The sequence below is a fragment of the Aquarana catesbeiana genome, linkage group LG03 (assembly GCF_042186555.1).
Source record: "Aquarana catesbeiana isolate 2022-GZ linkage group LG03, ASM4218655v1, whole genome shotgun sequence".
NCBI classification, from domain to species: domain Eukaryota; kingdom Metazoa; phylum Chordata; class Amphibia; order Anura; family Ranidae; genus Aquarana; species Aquarana catesbeiana.
In genome coordinates, this window is record NC_133326.1 from 407,798,670 (window position 1) to 407,817,507 (window position 18,838).

Sequence of the window (18,838 nt, forward strand, 5' to 3'; positions counted from 1 at the left end):
ATAGTAAGTCAAACAGTACATAACTGACATTCTTGGTAGCTGATGGTAGAGATATAACATTAATTGTCATGCCACACAGAATATATAAGAGCACAGGCATAGAATAACAAGTGTAAGGCACTATTCAAGTTGAAGGAAGCACAGATATATATGAAAAAAACAAAGTACAAGAAAAAACAACAAGAACAGCCACAAAAAGAAAAAAGGTAGGAAGTTCATGTGCCACCCTCCCCGCTCGGCCATCCCAAAAAAAACCCTCACTCAAACAAAGTGGGAACTGTCCCGTGGCCATGCCACCAACTGGTATGGGGGTAGTGTGGATTCCAGCTTGGCTCTCGAACAACATAAAAGGGGGAAAAACAATGCTTCCAGCATTAAAGTGGTCCAGTTTCAGGATAGTAGACAGTTATGCCCGCGTACACACGAGCAGACTTTACGGCAGAATTGGTCCAGCGGACCGGACTCCATCGGATAATTCAATCGTGTGTGGGCTCCAGCTGACTTTTTTTCCCCAAAAGTTCGACGGACCTAGAAATGAAACATGTTTCAAATCTTTCCGATGGACTCGAGTCTGGTCGAAAAGTCTGCTCGTCTGTATGCTAGTCCAACAGACAAAAACCGACGCTAGGGCACCTATTGGCTACTGGCTGTGAACTTCCTTATTTTAGTCCGGTCGTACGTCATCACGTACGAATCCGTCGGTCCTTGGTTGATCGTGTGTAGGCAAGTCCGTTCATTCGAAAGTCCGTCGGAAAGTCCGTTGGAAAGTCCGTCGGAAAGTCCACCGGACCTAGTCCATCCAAAACTCCCCCTGTGTGTACACGACATAACAGTTAGAAGGGTGTGTAAAGGATAGTATGCCTTCCGCAATGTGGGGGACATGACCATGAGGATTATGAAGAGGTCCAGTCTGGGAAGCCTGGGTACAGTAGGATACCACTCCCGTAACATCAGGGGGAGGGGCAACCATCATCCTGAGGAGCATAGGCCACATTTAAAGGCAAAGTGTGCAAACCCGTCACCTGTCTATAGAGGCAAAGGGTAGTGGAGTTGTAATTAGAGAGCGTAACGGATGCTTGTAGGGAGCACTGGCCATCTTCAATCAGTCAGCCCTGCACCTCGGTAAAACTCCTTAACAATCTTTTAGCCAAGCCGTGGCTTCTTTAGGGTTGGTGTAGAAGTGAGCTTTGCCATCATGGATAACACGCAGCTTAGCAGGGAAAAGCATAGCGTATGAAAGACCCTCATCGTTGGACGTCAGCTGAGATGTCAGGATAGACTGAGATGGTATTGCCATTGTACTTTAGAGGACCTTTCTCTCTGGCAAGGCATAGAATTGCAACTTTATCCTGGAAGTTAAGGATCCATGCAATCATGGATCGTGGGGGGGCTCCTGCAGGAGGGGGACGTGGAGGGGTATGGTGCGCATGCTCGATAACATAGGAGAAAGAGGGTGCGTCTGTACCAAAAATGTCCAATAGCCAGGAGTATAAGAAATTTTCTGGTTGAGAGCCCTCTGTGCATTCAGTAAACCCCACAAAACGGAGATTTTCCAAGTCATCAATTTTAGTGCGGAAAGCCGCCATTTCACCTGTGTGATCCCGCACAGTGGCAGATAAGGGGTGCACAACATCCTCCAGGGAACATGTATGCCCCTGTGCTATCTCTCATGTTTTGCACATCTTGTTTCAATAGGAGCAGTCCATGCGGATAGATGCTATCTGGGTAGAAAGGGAGGCCTTGCAGTCCTGTATAGCTAGCATAATAGTAGCCAGTGTAGGCTCAGCAGGCGGGAATCTAGGACCTGGCAGTCCTCATTACCTAGGGAGAGTCCTGGGGCTGCAGGGAGTCTGGCTGGGTATCAAATAGAGCAGGGGTGGATTCACTCACCAGACCTGCATGCTGTCTGAGAGAGGAGAAGGAGGACGGCTGCAGCTTGTCAAACGGCTCTGCCTGTGTCTCAGCGCCATCTTGCCATCTGAAACGAGTGAGTTGTCCTGCCACGGATGTCGGCATGGGTGGCCCATATTTCACCATGTACACCAGCCTGAAGTGTGCCCACGACTGTGGGGAAGAGTTTGGTGCCAGTCCAGAGGAGAAGGGACCCAGGATCACTGCAGGATGCCGTTTGTGAGCTGGAGCAGTGTCTCTACACATCCGCTCGCTCCACCATCAAGCCACACCCCCTTGCTATCTCATTTTTTATGTTATCCGAGAGACCATGAGAGAAAGTAGCCATGAGGGCCTCATTGTTCCAAAAGACCTCTGCTGCCAGAGTACAGAATTCAATGGCGTAATCAGCAACAGTTCTCATACTCTTTTTGATGGATATGAGGCTCTTTGCAGCAGAAGTGGAGCGTGCGGGAACGTCAAATACCCCTTTAAATAAAGCCCCAAACTCAGGGTACTTCAGGACGATGGGTCTTTGCATCCCCATAGAGGGTTTGCCCAGGCCAAGGCTCTATCAGAAAGTAAGGAAATAATGAAGTCTACTTTGCTTCTGTTCATGGTGAACGCCTGGGTCAGCATCTCAAAGTATATCCCAACCTGGTTGAGAAACCCTCTGCATTGAACTGGATCGCCCCCAAATTGCTGGGGAAGCAGAGTGGAACCAGACATACTGTACCTCTTACAGAGGTAATATTCGAGATGGGTGCCTGCACAGAGACTGGAGCAGCAGTAGGGACGGCCTGCAACACAGGTTGTACCGGAAAAGCCATAGTGGGAGAATCCAGGTGAGCAGTGTGAGTCAGCAACGCCTGTAACGCTATGACAAACTGATCTTTGCGGTGCTCGTGCTCATTCAGTCTGGAAAAAATATTACCACTAGGTGGATTGCCTACATCTTCTGAATTCATGGCCTTTGCCTACTGTCAGGAACCATGAATCAGGCGGAGACAGAAAATGCAGTAAAAATCACACCTTTTAATACAATGGTAAAAATGGTACAAATCGTAAGCGTAGTCAAAACATAGCAAGGGTTCGGTAGACAAAGTGGGTAGTCAGAACAAGCCAGTAAATCAGGAAGCCAGAAATCAGTGTAGTTGGAGGCAGCAGACAGGATCAGGAACTAGAAGGGACGTCAGCCAGCCAAGTCTTCAACAGGAACACAGCAGAGAGTTTGCAGATATTTTTGACCAAGGCAAATGCACATAAGGAATGAACCAAGCGGTTTAAATAGCCAGAAGGGGCTGACTAATGAGCAGGAAATGATCACCAGGTGAGCCACTGTGGAACGAGGGTGGTGGCAATGAACCGACAGCTGAGCAACCTGAGCATTGAGAAGGGAGGGCTGAGCCTAGCCCTGACAGTATCAGAGTAAAGGGGGCTAAATACAATTGCACGCCACACTTTTCAGATATTTATTTGTAAAAAATATTGAAAACCATGTATCATTTTCAGTCCACTTCACAATTATGTGCCACTTTGTGTTGGTCTATTACATAAAATCCCAATAAAATAAATTTATGTTTTTGGTTGTACATTTCAAGGGGTATGAATACTTTTTCAAGGCACTGTGTATATATATATATATCTAGATATATATATATATATCTATATATATATACACACACACACACACACACACACATATATATATATATATATATATATATATATACAGTATCTCACAAAAGTGAGGGCACACGGAGTTCACCACAGCTTCACAAGTTGCTACTGGAATCCTCTTCCATTCCTCCATGATGACATCACGGAGCTGGTGGATGTTATTAGAGACATTGTCTTCCTCCACCTTCCATTTGAGGATGCCCCACAGATGCTTAAAAGGGTTTAGGGCTGGAGACATGCTTGGCCAGTCCATCACCTTTACCCTCAGCTTCTTTAGCAAGGCAGTGGTCTTCTTGGAGGTGTGTTTGGGGTTGTTATCATGTTGGAATACTGCCCTGCGGTCCAGTCTCAGAAGGGAGGGGATCGTGCTCTGCTTCAGTATGTCACAGTACATGTTGGCATTCATGGTTCCCTCAATGAACTGTAGCTCCCAGTGCCGGCAGCAGTCATGCAGCCCCAGACCATGACACTCCCACCACCATGCTTGACTGAAGGCAAGACACACTTGTCTTTTCTTGGTCTCATCATACCACAGGACATGGTTCCAGTAATCCATGTCCTTAGGCTTCAGAAAACTGTTTGTGGGCTTTCTTGCTTTAGAAGAGGCTTCCTTCTGGGACAACAGCCATGCAGATCAATTTGATGCAGTGTGCTGCATCTGGTCTGAGCACTGACAGGCTGGCCCCCCACCCCTTCAACCTCTGCAGCAATACTGGCAGCACTCATACGTCTATTTCCCAAAGACATCCTCTGGATTTGATACTGAGCACATGCTCTCAACTTCTTTGGTCGACCATGGTGAGGCCTGTTCTCAGTGGAACCTGTCCTGTTAAACCGCTGTATGGTCTTGGCCACTGTGCTGCAGCTCAGTTTCAGGGTCTTGGCAAACTTCTTATAGCCTAGGCCATCTTTATGTAGAGCAACAATTCTTTTTTCAGTCCCTCAGAGAGTTCTTTGCCATGAGGTGCCATGTTGAGCTTTCAGTGACCAGTATGAGAGAGTGAGAGTGATAACACCAACTTTAACACACCGGCTCCCCATTCACACCTGAGACCTTGTAACACTAACGAGTCACATGACACCAGGGAGGAAAAATGGCTAATTGGGCCCAATTTGGACATTTTCACTTAGGGATGTACTCACTTTTGTTGCCAGGGGTTTAGACATTAATGGCTGTGTGTTGAGTTTTTTTGAGGGGACAGCAAATTTACACTGTTATACAAGCTGTACATTCACTACATTACATTGTAGAAAAGTAGCAAAGTGTCATCTCTTCAGTATTGTCACATGAAAAGATATAATAAAATATTTACAAAAATGTGAGGGGTGTACTCACTTTTGTGAGATATTATATATACAGTATATATGTTAGAAGGCCAGTGTGCTGGCCTGAATTTATGGGAGGAGCCCGGAGGGTATTTAAGCTGACCACTTCCCCTTCCTCTTTGTCAGTTTCAGTGCACGATACCCTCCCTCCCATTCCCCTTTTTACAGCACTTCTCAGCAAATTCTCCTCCACAATCATCCATTACTTATCTTGGGTATGGCCCCTTTTCTGCCATACCTACCAGACAACCAAAAGCCACACCTCAGGTCTATTTATGTTGTGAGTCTTGTCGCGTGTTTATGTGATCCACATTTGTCTCGGTCTTAGGGCCACGACCATAAATATATATATATATATATATATATATATATATACATATATATATATATATATATATATATATATATATATATATATATATATATAAACATATACACAGGTGCATCTTAAAATGTATTTCAGTATTTTAATTCAAAAAGTGAAACTCATATATATTATATAGATTCATTATACACAGAGTGATATATTTCAAGCATTTAGCATTTCTTTCTTTTAATGTTGATGATTATGGCTTACAGCTAGTGAAAACCCAAAATTTAGTATCTCAGAAAATTAGAATATTACACAAGACCAATAAAAAAAAGATTTTTAATACAGAAATGTTGGCTTACTGAAAAGTATGTCCATGTACAGTATAATATGCACTCAATACTTGGTCAGGGCTCCTTTTGCATGAATTAAAAATCAGTAGCACCTTCTTTTTATTTTACTGATCATGTGCTTTTCAGAAAATATATGCTTTGGATGGTCTTTTACAAACTCTGAAAGCTGTAAGTGAAGAATGAAAACCTCCAGTTTTTTAGACACATTTTTGCATACGTTCGATTTTCACCATTTCGCAAAAAGGCGCAATTTAAAATTGACAAATATTTGTTATTTATTAACTCAATACAGGTTAAACATTTGTAAAAATGTAAGCTGTAAGGGCAAATATAAAAGCTATGGAAAAAATTGCAAAAATGATTTGGCCACCTGAGTTTAAAAATGTAGCGTAGAGCCTGGCAGCGAAAGGGTTAATAAAATAAAGTATTTTGCTAGACTTAGAAACTGCAGCTTGCCATTGCATGCTTTTATTGGGTCTATGGTCTACCAGAATGCCCAGATCCTTTTTGACAATTGACTGCCTCAGCTGTTCTCCTCCTAGAATATATCATGCATGCAGGTTTTAGCTCCCAAGTGCATACCTTTACATTTATCAAAATTAAACATCATTTGCTACCTAAGTGAGTATACATTACTCCATGTGAATATTCACCTAAACTGCTGTGCTGCTTTGCTGTTCTGTGAAGGTGCCATCTAGGCTTGTTCGCTACAAATCAAAGCAAAGAAAAAACAGTCCACTCTTCTGTCCCCGGATTATTCAGCAATAAAACCAATGAGGAGTGCAGCTATCTGGACTGTTTTTTCTTTGCTCATTTGCAACCTATTTGCCCAATGCATTGCGGCCTGCTTGTAACTTTGAGATACGCCACCACATAATTTGGTGTCATCTGCAAACACTGAAATTGTACTTTTAATCTAAAACTATATAATTTATAAATAGGTTAAAAAGTAAGGGTCTCAACACTGAATCTTGGCATACTCCACTAATAATCGTAGGCCATTCAGAGTATGAATCATTAACCACTTCCTGTCTGCAGCTGCAGCGATGATCGAGATATCATTTTTTAGGGCAGGCGATTCCCTACAAAGTAAAAGTATTCCTAGTGGCTAACGAGCTGCTGGATTACTTTTACAGGTGGCGGAAGGGGCTGGAAGGACTTCTTTGTGTAACTCTAAACTGGTAACCTGTAAAGGCTTTTAAAGCAATCCCTTTGGAGACTTTTAAGTATCGTAATTTGGCGAAGTTGAACAGGCAGACCCAATTTTAAAGCATGACATGTTTGATATATTTACTCAGTGATATATCATCTTTCATATTTTAAAAACACAGTTGGGTATTATATTGTGTTTTTGTGCATTAAAATCCATTAAAAAGTGTATTTTTTCCCCCCAAAATTTAAATTTTCAAACTTCTGTGCAAATATTGTGTGACATAAAACTATGCAACACCCACCATTTTATTCTCTAGTGCCTCTGCCTAAAAAATATATATAAAAAAATATATAAAAAATAAAATGTTTGAGGGTTCTAAGTAGTGGAAGAAGGACGTCTGGTCGCTGTTTCATCGCCTGGAAACTCCCTTCGCCTGATGTCACTCCTTGCACATGCGCAGGGATATGTTTTGAGCAGAAATTCCTAGTATTCTTTTTCCTGGTACTAGATGACACCGCTACTGGCTCTGCTGCCACTGGTACTGGCTGTACAGGCACTGGTTTTGCCTCACATTGGTACTGGATGGCATTGATTCTGGCTGGGACTGGTTCTGGCTGGCACTGGTACTTGTGCTGGCTGTGATCAGGAGTGAATTTCTCCCTTTTTCTCTCTCAATCAATTGCTATATGAGAGAAAAGAGAGACCCAGATACTGATCATAGCAGTTTTTTACATTAGTTACTGCGATCATATCATCTTTTCGGCTCTCTACCTTTTTTGTGACCTGCAGTGTCCAATGAAAAGTGCAGTCACAGTATAGTGCTCAACATCACCCTGAAATGTCCACCTTCTGTTCCCTCATATACAATGGATGATTGGAGGTTGGTTAAAGTAATTGGCATACCTGTAGGTGAAGCTGAAAAGCTTCCAAGGTTAGCATTCTCCCATTCTGCCTTGTTTCTAGAATGCTCCATGCATTGGGCGCTTGTTGCCAGCATCAGAGGGGTGCCTTCTCTGTTCCTGGCATTCACAAGCTTTCACAGTGAGGGCAAACCAAGTGAACAATTGGCAATAGCAAAAACTCAAAATCCATCCTCTAAGTAAAGTGGCAGTCTTATTTACAAGGTTAATTTGGATTGTTTACTATTGGCAACTACTCCAGTGCTTTATAACTACAGCAAGTTTCTGAACTTTAGCATAAATTTCTAATTATTGCTATGTGTAAGGAAATAATACGTCTGCCTAGTTAATCACCTTTCATTTTTGGTGATGTCAGTAATACATCATTAAAAATCCTGATGATAATGTTATACAACAATAATATAATAATAAGGAAAAAAACAACAGACTGCATTGTATGCAGCGTAAGACACAGTTGTACTTTGCCTGCACCTAAATTGGTACTGTTTAATTGTTAAACTGCTTGTAACTTGTGACAATATTTTCCCTTCTTCAGTAAACTGCTCCTATTTGAGCTGAGAAAAAGGTTGGCCTGCAGTAAATAGTTGTAGGAAGTGTTGTTACTAATGAGTCTGAGGTCACTGGGTGGAAACTAGCTGTATCAGTATATGCCACCAACTGCCTTATAAACCACTTCCTGTAAGATTTTTGAAGATTTATTTACATATTAACTTTCTTATTGATGTGTTTAATATTTTTGTTGCAAGACTAGATTTCAATAAACTGCAATGTGCTGTATGATTACTGTTATGTATAGGTCCTCTGTCTGGCAGAGGTGGATTGCTGACATTCTAGATTTGGATAGCAATGACTGGTCTGATGTTTGGGACTTTCCCTTTAAGCAATTGGTCTCTCTCCATGACAGAGTCATCCAATTTAAAATAGTTCACATGGCGTACTTCACCCCGAGTACACAAAATGGATGCAAGTGTTTCTCAATGTTGCTGGAGGTGCTCCCATTCACCTGGAAATTACATCCATATCTTTTGTTTCTGCCCTGCCATCGCACAGTTTTGGGAATCAGTCCTTCAGATAATTTAGTCCGTCTCTGGAGTGGCTGTTCCTTCCCCTCCATGTATCTGCCTCCTGGGCCTTGTGGAAGAGCTGGGCTCTACAACAGCAGCACAGAGTCTGCTGGGATTGCTTTTATTCTAAGCTAGAAAATGTATCACACTCACCTGGAGAATGCCCACTCCGCCCACTGTGGCATTCTGGAAGCAATTGGTCAACTTCACCCTTCCCCTTTACACAGACTCCTTTTGTAATTGAGGATGTCCAAAAAATTAGACAAAGTATGGTCACCATGGCTAACGTGATGACTCAAAAGATACAATGGCAGCTACTTCCTGATCAGTAGGTCCCTCTGTGGGTTTTTTGTTTTAAACCTGCTGTCTTTTATTATCTGGGGGGAATGTTGAAAAATTTGTAATGTTCCTAGTGTCTTGTAACACACACACACACACACCTACTGTTTTTGTATAGTTTTATTTGTTCTTTTATTCATTTTTGGGCTTGAGCTTCTGTGCTATGTCGGCTGAGCCGCCCCCTGCGTGGGCCTTGTTGTGTTTTCTAATCCCAATAAAAAGATAAAAAAGAAAGAAAAAAGAAAGAAAAAAGAAAGAAAAACTGCCATATGCTAGTTAAAGCTCTGTTCTGCAGAGAACAACATTACTCCCTTGCAGTGGGGCTGCCCCCCATGTTGCAAGGGTTAAATGCTCTTTATATCTAGGGTATTGGAAGCAGCAGTTTTACTACATCATCCTACATTCCCCCAGAAGCAGGCACTTTCTGCTATTTTCCTTCAATCAGGCAGTAGGCTATCCCTTGGTGCGCTAATGGTAAATGCAGGACTCTTTGTACTCTTTGTACTCCTCTTGATGGTTTCAGACAGCTTCCAACTACTGGAGTATAGAGAAGAAGAGGTTGGGTGGTCTTATATCAGTCTTATAACCTGGGCAGTTCACTAATTAGAAATAAATAGCATATTTAAAGCAAAGTTCCAGCAGCGTTTTTTTTTTTTTGTTATACTAAAAAACACCCCTGCGATGTTCTCATCTTATGTGATACATACTGGCATATGTACTACATGTAGTCTTTTTTGTTAGATAGTTCGTTAAATAACTCACTTTGACCTCCTTAGTGCGGACATTGAAAGCCCGCTCGTTGCTCCTTCCGGGATATGGTGTTGATGGCTACCCAGCATGCACCTCTCAATCTTGTGCATGCGCAGTGTGTACAAATACCGCAATGCAAGAAGCGGAGGCTGCCCACTGACTCCTGGGATTGATTATATTTATATCCTAGGATCCAACAGGCGGCCGGATATGATGTAACTTACCCCGGCGAGGTACAGCCAAAGTGGACCTTTCTAATGGTGAAATAAGGTAAACAGCTTAAAAAAAAATTCAGATGATTACTGTAAATGTGATCAGCAACGCGAGGGGGGGGACAACTTAAAAAAGTGGGTTCAATTCCGCTTTAAGCATTATTGTGTTTTGTGATGTGAATAACTCACATAGAAAACCACTGTTTTCCATGTGCCCTTGCAGTGACCTGCACTTATCCAGTGCAGAAAAATGCTGGTCACTAGACATAGTGTGAAGGAGCCCCATAAGTAGCTTTTTTTAATCTGATGTAAAAAACATCAGTTTCAGCTAAGTTTACTAAGAAAAATGTATTGTTTAACCACTTACAGACTGAAAGATTTTCCTGCTTAAAGCGGAGTTCCACCCAAAAGTGGACCTTACGCTCATCTGATTCCTCCCCCCCTCTGGTGCCACAATTGGCACCTATCAGGGGGGTGCAGATATCTGTATTAGACAGGTATCTGCACCCTCTTCCGGGAATTGACTCCCGCGGGATCATGCCCCCTCCCTCACCCCCCCCCCCGTCTCCTGGGAAACACACAGGTCCCAGGAGATAGCGAGGACCACTTAGAATGTGCAGCAGGACTCGCGCATGCGCAGTAGGGAACCAGGAAGTGAAGCTGCAACGCTTCACTTCCTTATTCCCTCACCGAGAATGGCGGCAGCAGCAGCCGAGCTATTGCTTGGCTTCGGCTGCCGACATCGCTGGACTCCTGGACAGGTAAGTGTCCCTTTATTAAAAGTCAGCAGCTGCAGTATTTGTAGCTGCTGGCTTTTAATCATTTTTTTTCAGATGGACTCCCTCTTTAATGACCAGGCCATTTTTTACGATACGGCACTGCGTCGCTTTAACTGACAATTGCGCGGTCGTGCAACACTGTACCCAAACAAAATTGAAGTCCTTTTTTTCCCCACAAATAGAGCTTTTTTGGTGGTATTTGATTACCTCTGTGTTTTTTATTTTTTGCGCTATAAGCAAAGAAAGAGCGACAATTTTGAAAAAAACAATATTTTTTACTTTTTGCTATAATAAATATCCCCAAAAATGTTTTTAAAAAACAAATCTCTTCATCAGTTTAGGCTGATATATATTCTTCTACATATTTTTTTTTTTAAATCGCAATAAGCGTATATTGATTGGTTTGCGCAAAAGTTATATTGTCTACAAACTATGGGAAAGATTCATGGCATTATTATTATTATTTTTTTTTTTTTACTAGTAATGGCGGTGATCTGCAATTTTTAGCGGTACTGCCACATTGCGGTGGACAGATCAGACACTATTGACACATTTTTGGGACCATTACAACGATCAGTGCTATAAAAATGCACTGTTTACTGTGTAAATGTCACTGGTAGGGAAGGTGTAACACTAGGGGGCGATCAAGGGGTTAAATGTGTTCCCTCATGTGTGTTTCTTAATGTGAGGGGATGGGACTGACTGGGGGAGGAGACATATCGTTGTTCCTACTTACTAGGAACAAACGATCTGTCTCCTCTCCCCTGACAGAACAGGGATTTGTGTGTTTACACATACAAGCCCTGTTCTGGCTCTCGTGCCATGTGCATCGGGTCCCCCGCGATGCAGCGGGAGCACACGCGCGCCTCCGTCGGCTGTTAACAGGAAAGGAAAGAGAAAAAGAAGAAAAAAGAAAAGAGAGAAAGTTGAAAGAAAAAAGGGGGGGGGGGGGGGGAAAAAAGGCTGGAATGTGCCATATGGGGACTATGGGGGCAGATATAATTTTTAGTGATTGAACCGATAAAAATAGGTTTGTCAATATATAATTGTCAAAAAATAATAAAAAATTAAACGTAGCCAGGTATTTACTTACATTTTCCACAAGGGAATAGACAAGAAAAGGAAAAAATAATAATAAAATAATTGGGTTGGTGGACGCCTATCGAGGTTGAAGACAGCACAACCCAATTATTTTATTATTATTTTTTCCTTTTCTTGTCTTTTCCCTTGTGGAAAACGTAAGTAAATACCTGGCTACGTTTAATTTTTTATTGAATCCCATGAGTAAGTCCTTGTGACGAAACATGTCGGGGGCGTGGCTGTATGGCAATCAACATCATTGAGGCAGGACGTTGCTTAACACACCAGCAAGTTGACGAGCAGGTTTAGATCCAGGACCAAGGGAAGGGTGAGATTCAACCTTATGCCTGCACACCTTGGGTCCGCCGTGGCCGTTTTATCCGCTGCTCTGGAAGCTTTGAAAGGCTTACCTCAGTCACTTTTGCTGTCTTTTAACTTGTACCATGTGAGTTTAAATCTTGGAGACTGTTTAGTGTTTTCATTAAAACTTTTTTATGGTATTAAACTATTGGTACACTTTCTTTATTCACATGTGGAGATTATATGAGACGCACGGCTGAAGTTTGGATGCTTGCTCTAAAACCCTATCCATGTGGTTTAAATGCTTTTTAGCCTAACATGAGAATGTAGGCATTGGAATTCGGTGAGTGCGTTTCTTTAGGGGAGTGGAATCACAGACACATTGGTGTGGTGAATGGATTAAGGGATCTTCACATCGACTATACATCCTCTTCAATATTTTATGGACTTTAAATTTCTATATTTTGTGTAATATTTTTTTTTGTTCTTTTGTGGCTTCACTAGTCACATCATATCACTTCACTTGTCACAGGGTGTTTAGTGTTATTTGTCAATTTAATGCTCCAGCATTTATTATATTTTAGTAAATGTCAGTTATACTTTCATTTGTAAATTTTGAATCACATATCACTTTATGAGATTTAATACTCCTTGTGCACAAACATTTAGCGCCGCTATTTTGACTTTGTGTCACTATCCCAAATTGACCAGTAGTTAAAATTCAGCTTTTATATTTGATCTTTTTAAGTGGCAGCTTCCATATATTTTTTATCTATCCAGAGGCGCAGTGGCGGTATTCTGAGTAGTGGCGCCGATTTCTCAATTATACCCACAGGATTACAACTGTAACTAACAGGCCAAGCCCAACCCCTGAAAAACAACCCCACACCATAATCCCCCCTCCATCAAATGATTTGTACCATTGCACAAAGCAAGGTCCATAAAGACATGGATGAGCAAGTTTGGGGTGGAGGAATCCCACATCTTTTACAGTAGCACAAAGTTGGGCATACTAGAAAAAGCAGGGCGCCCCTGAAACCCAAAAGAGACTAAACGGTATGAGGCAGTGGCTGAGGACTCGGAATCCCACAGTGCGAGATGCTAAAATTGAGCTGCAAGAAAATAAATTTAGATATTGTAAGAGATTCAATTTAATACGAGGGCCTTGTTCCTCCAAATCAAATTTCACAATATGACATTGACTTTAATAAAGTTCTTTAGAGGGATCCAGACTGGGAAATTGCATAAGAAATATAAAAGCTGTGGCATCCAGATCATTTTAATTAGATTCACACCTCCTGTTACTGAAAGGGGAAGTCTACACCAGACCCTACTTTGAATTTGAAACCTTGTCAACAAGGGGGCAATGTTATCTGCTATATATATGACAGAGAAGATGCGTTCATGGTTACCCCCAAATATTTAAGAGAGGAAACTATTTTAAGATGTGGCAGGGTTGATAGTAAATCCTTAGGCAAGGGATCTAGTGGCAAAAGCACAGACTTCTCCCAGTTAAACATTCTTATTCTCCCTGGAGAAGAAGTATTTACAGTGATTCTTTAGCCTTCTGGATAAAAATGAAAAGTCAGAAGCTACAAATAGTCACTGCTGACTTTTAATAAACTCTCTACTGTCCAGGGCTCCAGCTCCATGCTCACCCATCTTCAGAATCCCTGGTACCGGTATGTTTACTTTGGGCAGCTGGCTGTGATCCCTTGCGGCTTTACAGCCAGCTACCCACTACGCCTGCTCTCACACCCCTAAAAAAAAGAACCAAATATAGAAGTGGAGTGGGGAGGAGGGCATAGAGCAGAACATACCCTTTAGGGTTAAGTTTCGCTTTAAGAGGGGATATGATAGTGATATACAAATCTTTAAATAGTGACTCTAGCATTGGGATAAAACTAACTAACTTTAACTTAAGGTCTCTAAAGAAGACATGCAGCCATACAATTAAATTGGATAAGAAATGGTTCAATCTCAAGCTACGTAAGGGGTTCTTTATTGTTAGAGAGGTAAGGATGTTGAACTCTTTTCCACAGTTGGTGGTGTCAGCGGGGAGTAAATAAAAAAAAACTTTTAGATGTGTTTCTTAGGAAGCACAATGTACAGGGCTATGGAAAATGATAGTGACATGAACACACGCGCACACACACACGCACACACACACACACACACACGCACGCACTCAGGTTGAACTGGATGGATTGGTGTCTTTATTCAACCTTACCACTTACTGTATGTAACTATGTAAGGTCCATCTTTTGACAATAGCTGTATTTACACAGCAAATTCCTGCTGATGATTCAAATTTTGGAAGACAGCTATATTTGTTCTATTCTATGCTATTCTATTCCAATCTATTTTATTCTAATCTATTGTATTTTATTTTCTATCCTATTCTTTTCAATTCTATTCTCTTCTATTGCTTTCAATTCTATTCTAATCTATTTCTTTCTATTCTTATTCTATTCTATAAAGTAGCCTTAGTAGGAATCATCATCTTATTACACATTTACACCTTATGATAATTATTGAAATGTTTCCAATTCAAATTCAAAATCATTTTTAAATTTAAATTTGGATAATTTGTTATTTTATTACATTATTTCAATTCATTATAATTTATTTCGGATTAGTTGAAATTCATTACTATTGTGATTCAGAAATTCGGATACATCTGCATCTCCGAATAATCTCCGAATAATGAACATTTTGTCAGAATTTTGCTTCATAATGAAAAGAATCGCACATGTCTACATTGGAGTGCATTTTCATGAGCTGCAAATGCATGGTTACTAAGACCCAACCCTTGCAATAAGCCACATGCTCTTAGCCTAGCTACATTTGGGAAATTACAGACTCTATACACACCTTCCTAGATGCTCATCACATAATAAGAGAGAAAATGCAAGATAAAAATGTGCAAAAATGCAAAGAAATGGGTTTCCATGAGTTATTACTAAAATCCAGCCTTATCCAGAGATTATTTTATCTTTAATATTTTACATGGATTTTCTCACTTTCAAAGCAGAAGTGGCAGGCTCAAGAGCCTATTCACACTACAGCAGTGTAAGCTGAAATGCACACCTTTGTCATGCTGTCAGGCACATTGTGGCATGCTGCATTAGGCAGTCTATTTGATATGAATAGGTTGCAACACTTTAGCGCAATGGAATTTTGTACTTTTTAGTTTTTATTAAATTTTTTTTTCTAAAGTGTTTCCTCAATTTTATCCTCAGCTATTTGTAATTTTACAAGCCATGGATCACCACAGCTTTCCCTTCAAATTGGAGATGTGGTCCACATTTTGGAGTCTTGTGAAGGTAAGGGTCACTTATGACTACCATTATACAATACCATCTCAGGTGAAGAGTCGGGGAAGGGGGTTTTTGTTAGGTATGCAGTGGCTGGGTATGTGCAGTGCCTTGAAAAAGTGTTCATACCCCTTGACATTTTTCAAATTTTGTCATGTTACAACCAAAAACGGAAATGTATTTTATTGGGATTTTAGGTGATAGACCAACACAAAGTGGCACATAATTGTGAAGTGGAAGGAAAATTATAAATGGTTTTCAATTTTTTTTTACAAATAAATATGTGAAAAGTGTGGCGTGCATTTGTACTCAGCCCCCTTGAGTTACTAGAACCACCTTTCACTGCAATTACAGTCTTTTTGGGGATGTCTCTACCAGCTGTGCACATCTAGAGAGTGACATTTTTGACCAATCTTCTTTGCAAAATAGCTCAAGCTCTGCCAGATTGGATGGGGGGCGTCTGTGAACAGTAATTTTCAAGTCTTGCCACAGATTCTCAATTGGATTTAGGTATGGACTTTGACTGGGCCATTCTAATACATGAATATGCTTTGAGCTAAACCATTCCATTGTAGCTCTGGCTGTATGTTTAGGGTCGTTGTCCTGCTTGAAGGTGAACCTCCGCCCCAGTCTCAAGTCTTCTGCAGACTCTAATGCCATGTACACACGAGCGGACTTCTCATCCGCCTGAATTCCGAAGGACTTTTCGACGGAGTTCCGACGGAGTTCAGACGAAACAGAGTTGCCTACACACGATCCCACCAAAGTCCGATCGTTTCAAATGTGATGACGCACAACCGGACTAGAATAAGGAAGTTCATAGCCAGTATAGCTGCCCTTGCGTCGTTTTCAGTCCGTCGGACTAGCATACAGATGAATGTTTTTTTCCGATGAAGCCCACACGCGATCAATTTGTCCGACGGATTCGTTCCGTCGGACCTTTGATGCTGAAAAGTCCAGTCGTGTGTACGCGGCATAACAGGTTTCCTTCTAAAATTGCCCTGTATTTAGCTACATCCATCTTCCCATCAACTCTGGCCAGCTTCCCTATCCCTGCTGAAGAAAAGCATCCCCACAACATGATGCTACCATCACCATGTTTCATGTGGGGATGGTGTGTTCAGGGTGATGTGCAGTGTTAGTTTTCCAGCACATATAGCATTTTGCTTTTAGGCCAAAAAGTTAAATTTTGGTCTCATCTGACCAGAGCACCTTCTTCCACATTTTTGCTGTATCCCCCACATGGCATCTCGCAAACTGCAGATGGGACTTCTTATGTCTTTCTTTTAACAATGACTTTCTTTTTGCCACTCTTCTATAAAGGACAGATTTGTGAAGTGCACGGCTGATAGGAGTCCTGTGGACAGATTCTCCCACCTGAGCTGTGGATGTCTGCAGCTCCTCCAGAGGTACCATGGGCTTCTTTAGTGCTTCTCTGATTAATGCTCTTCTTGCCCGGCCTGTCAGTTTAGGTGGATGGCCATGTCTTGGTAGGTTTGCAGTTGTGCCATACTCTTTCCATTTTCAGATAATGGATTGAACAGTGCTCCATGAAATGTTCAAAGCTTGGGATTTTTTTTATAACCTAACCCTGCTTTAAACGTCTCCACAACTTTATCCCTGACCTGTCTGTGTTCATTGGCCTTCATGATGCTCTTTGTTCACTAAGGTTCCCTAACAAACCTCCAAGGGCTTCACAGAACAGCTGTATTCATATTGAGATTAAATTACACACAGGAAGACTGTGTGACTTCTGAAGGCAATTGGTTCCACTAGATTTTATTTGGGGGTACCAGAGTAAAGGGGGCTGAAAACAAAAGCACACCACACTTTTCACATATTTATTTGTAAAAAAAAAAATTAAAAAACATTTATTATTTTCCTTTCAATTATGTGCCACTTTGTGTTGGTCTATCACATAAAATCCCAATAAAATACATTTACATTTTTTTTCGAAACATGACAAAATGTGGAAAATCTCAAGGGGTATGAATACTTTTTCAAGGCACTGTACTGCATAATAGACTGAAATAATCACTGAAGCACTGAGGCGTATGAAAAATATTGAAAGCTTAGTGTCAAACTATGCAGCACAATGCACAGCACAGTGAAAAGTCGAGAGGTGAATGTACAGCACAATGTGTAGAATATAATTGTCTGTATTGCATACTGTACAGAGTGTGGTGCGTACAGTGTGGTGTGTGCAGAGGTGAGAAGGGTGGAGGATAAAATGCACAGTGCACAGGGCAGAATACTGAATACAGGACAAACAGCACAGTGTTCAGAGGTGTTTATAACAGGAAGTGTAAGAGCATTGCCAGATCAGAATTACCCTACAATTGGACAGAGGCACTGAAAGATGCTGCAGGCTTATGCAAACGGCATCTTATTTTTTTTAGACTCACTTTAAGGGCTAGTTTACACTTGCTTCAAAACAAGGCTTCCAACATGCGGGGCCAGCTGCGGGTTCCGACATGCGGGGCCGGCCACAGGTTCTGACATGCAGGGCCGGCTGCTGATGTTCCGCATATGCTGGGTGGTGGTGGGAGGAGCGGAAAGAGTGTCCTCATTTCCCATCTACCAAACCAATCCATGGCAACCCAGGCCATCGCTAAACAGGAAGTCCGTGTTTGCGCATGCGCCCCGCAGCCGACGGTCACCTCCAGTGTGGCCGACTTTTCCTAGATCTCCTACTGATCCCCTCATGAGTCACACTGGGAAATGTGACTCCGGCTCAATGTATTCAAGGAACACTATGAGCCGTGTAGAGGAGGCCGGGATTACAGGGATCAGGATGATTCTGTTCTGAGTCACCCCAGAGGTGAAGGTATGTGACTGCTCGAATAATAGATCCTTCTACTACACAGGTCACTTCCACTTTCCAGGATAGATAGATAGATAGATAGATAGATAGATAGATAGATAGATAGATAGATAGATAGATAGATAGATAGATAGATAGATAGATAGATATTTGATAGATAGATATGGGATAAATAGTTAGATCTATTCCATATCTGTCATCAACCGCCCCCGCGAACACGCCCCTCCCCCGGGCTGCACAGTCTAAAATACCCGGGCCTATTTTTTATCCCAGTCCAGGCCTGCCTGTCACTGAATAAAATGGTTAGCTTACAGTCCTGTTTACACCTGCTTTTGCTTGGTGCTTTGGTGGGGCTTCGATAAGGCTTTAGGCTTCGATGAGGCTATGGTGAGGCTTCGTGGGGCTTCAATGAGGCTTCGGTGGGGTTTCAGTGGGGCTTCAAGCGAGCTTTGCCATAGACTTCTATGGAGGCTTTGAAGACGCTTTGAAGCACCACTGAAGCTTCATGGGGTATAATTTTTGAAGCGAAGCCAAAGCAAAG

General features: G+C 41.8%; 1 protein-coding gene across 2 annotated transcripts in view; it reads left to right on the forward strand.

Annotated features, from left to right (window-relative positions):
- Positions 1-18,838, forward strand: part of DOCK2 (dedicator of cytokinesis 2) — a 475,532-nt gene that overhangs the window by 47,925 nt on the left and 408,769 nt on the right. For both annotated transcript variants that reach the window (XM_073620719.1, XM_073620720.1), the window contains exon 2: positions 15,399-15,482. In XM_073620719.1, the coding sequence (XP_073476820.1) occupies positions 15,399-15,482 (84 nt within the window). The remainder of the gene's footprint in view (positions 1-15,398; positions 15,483-18,838) is intronic.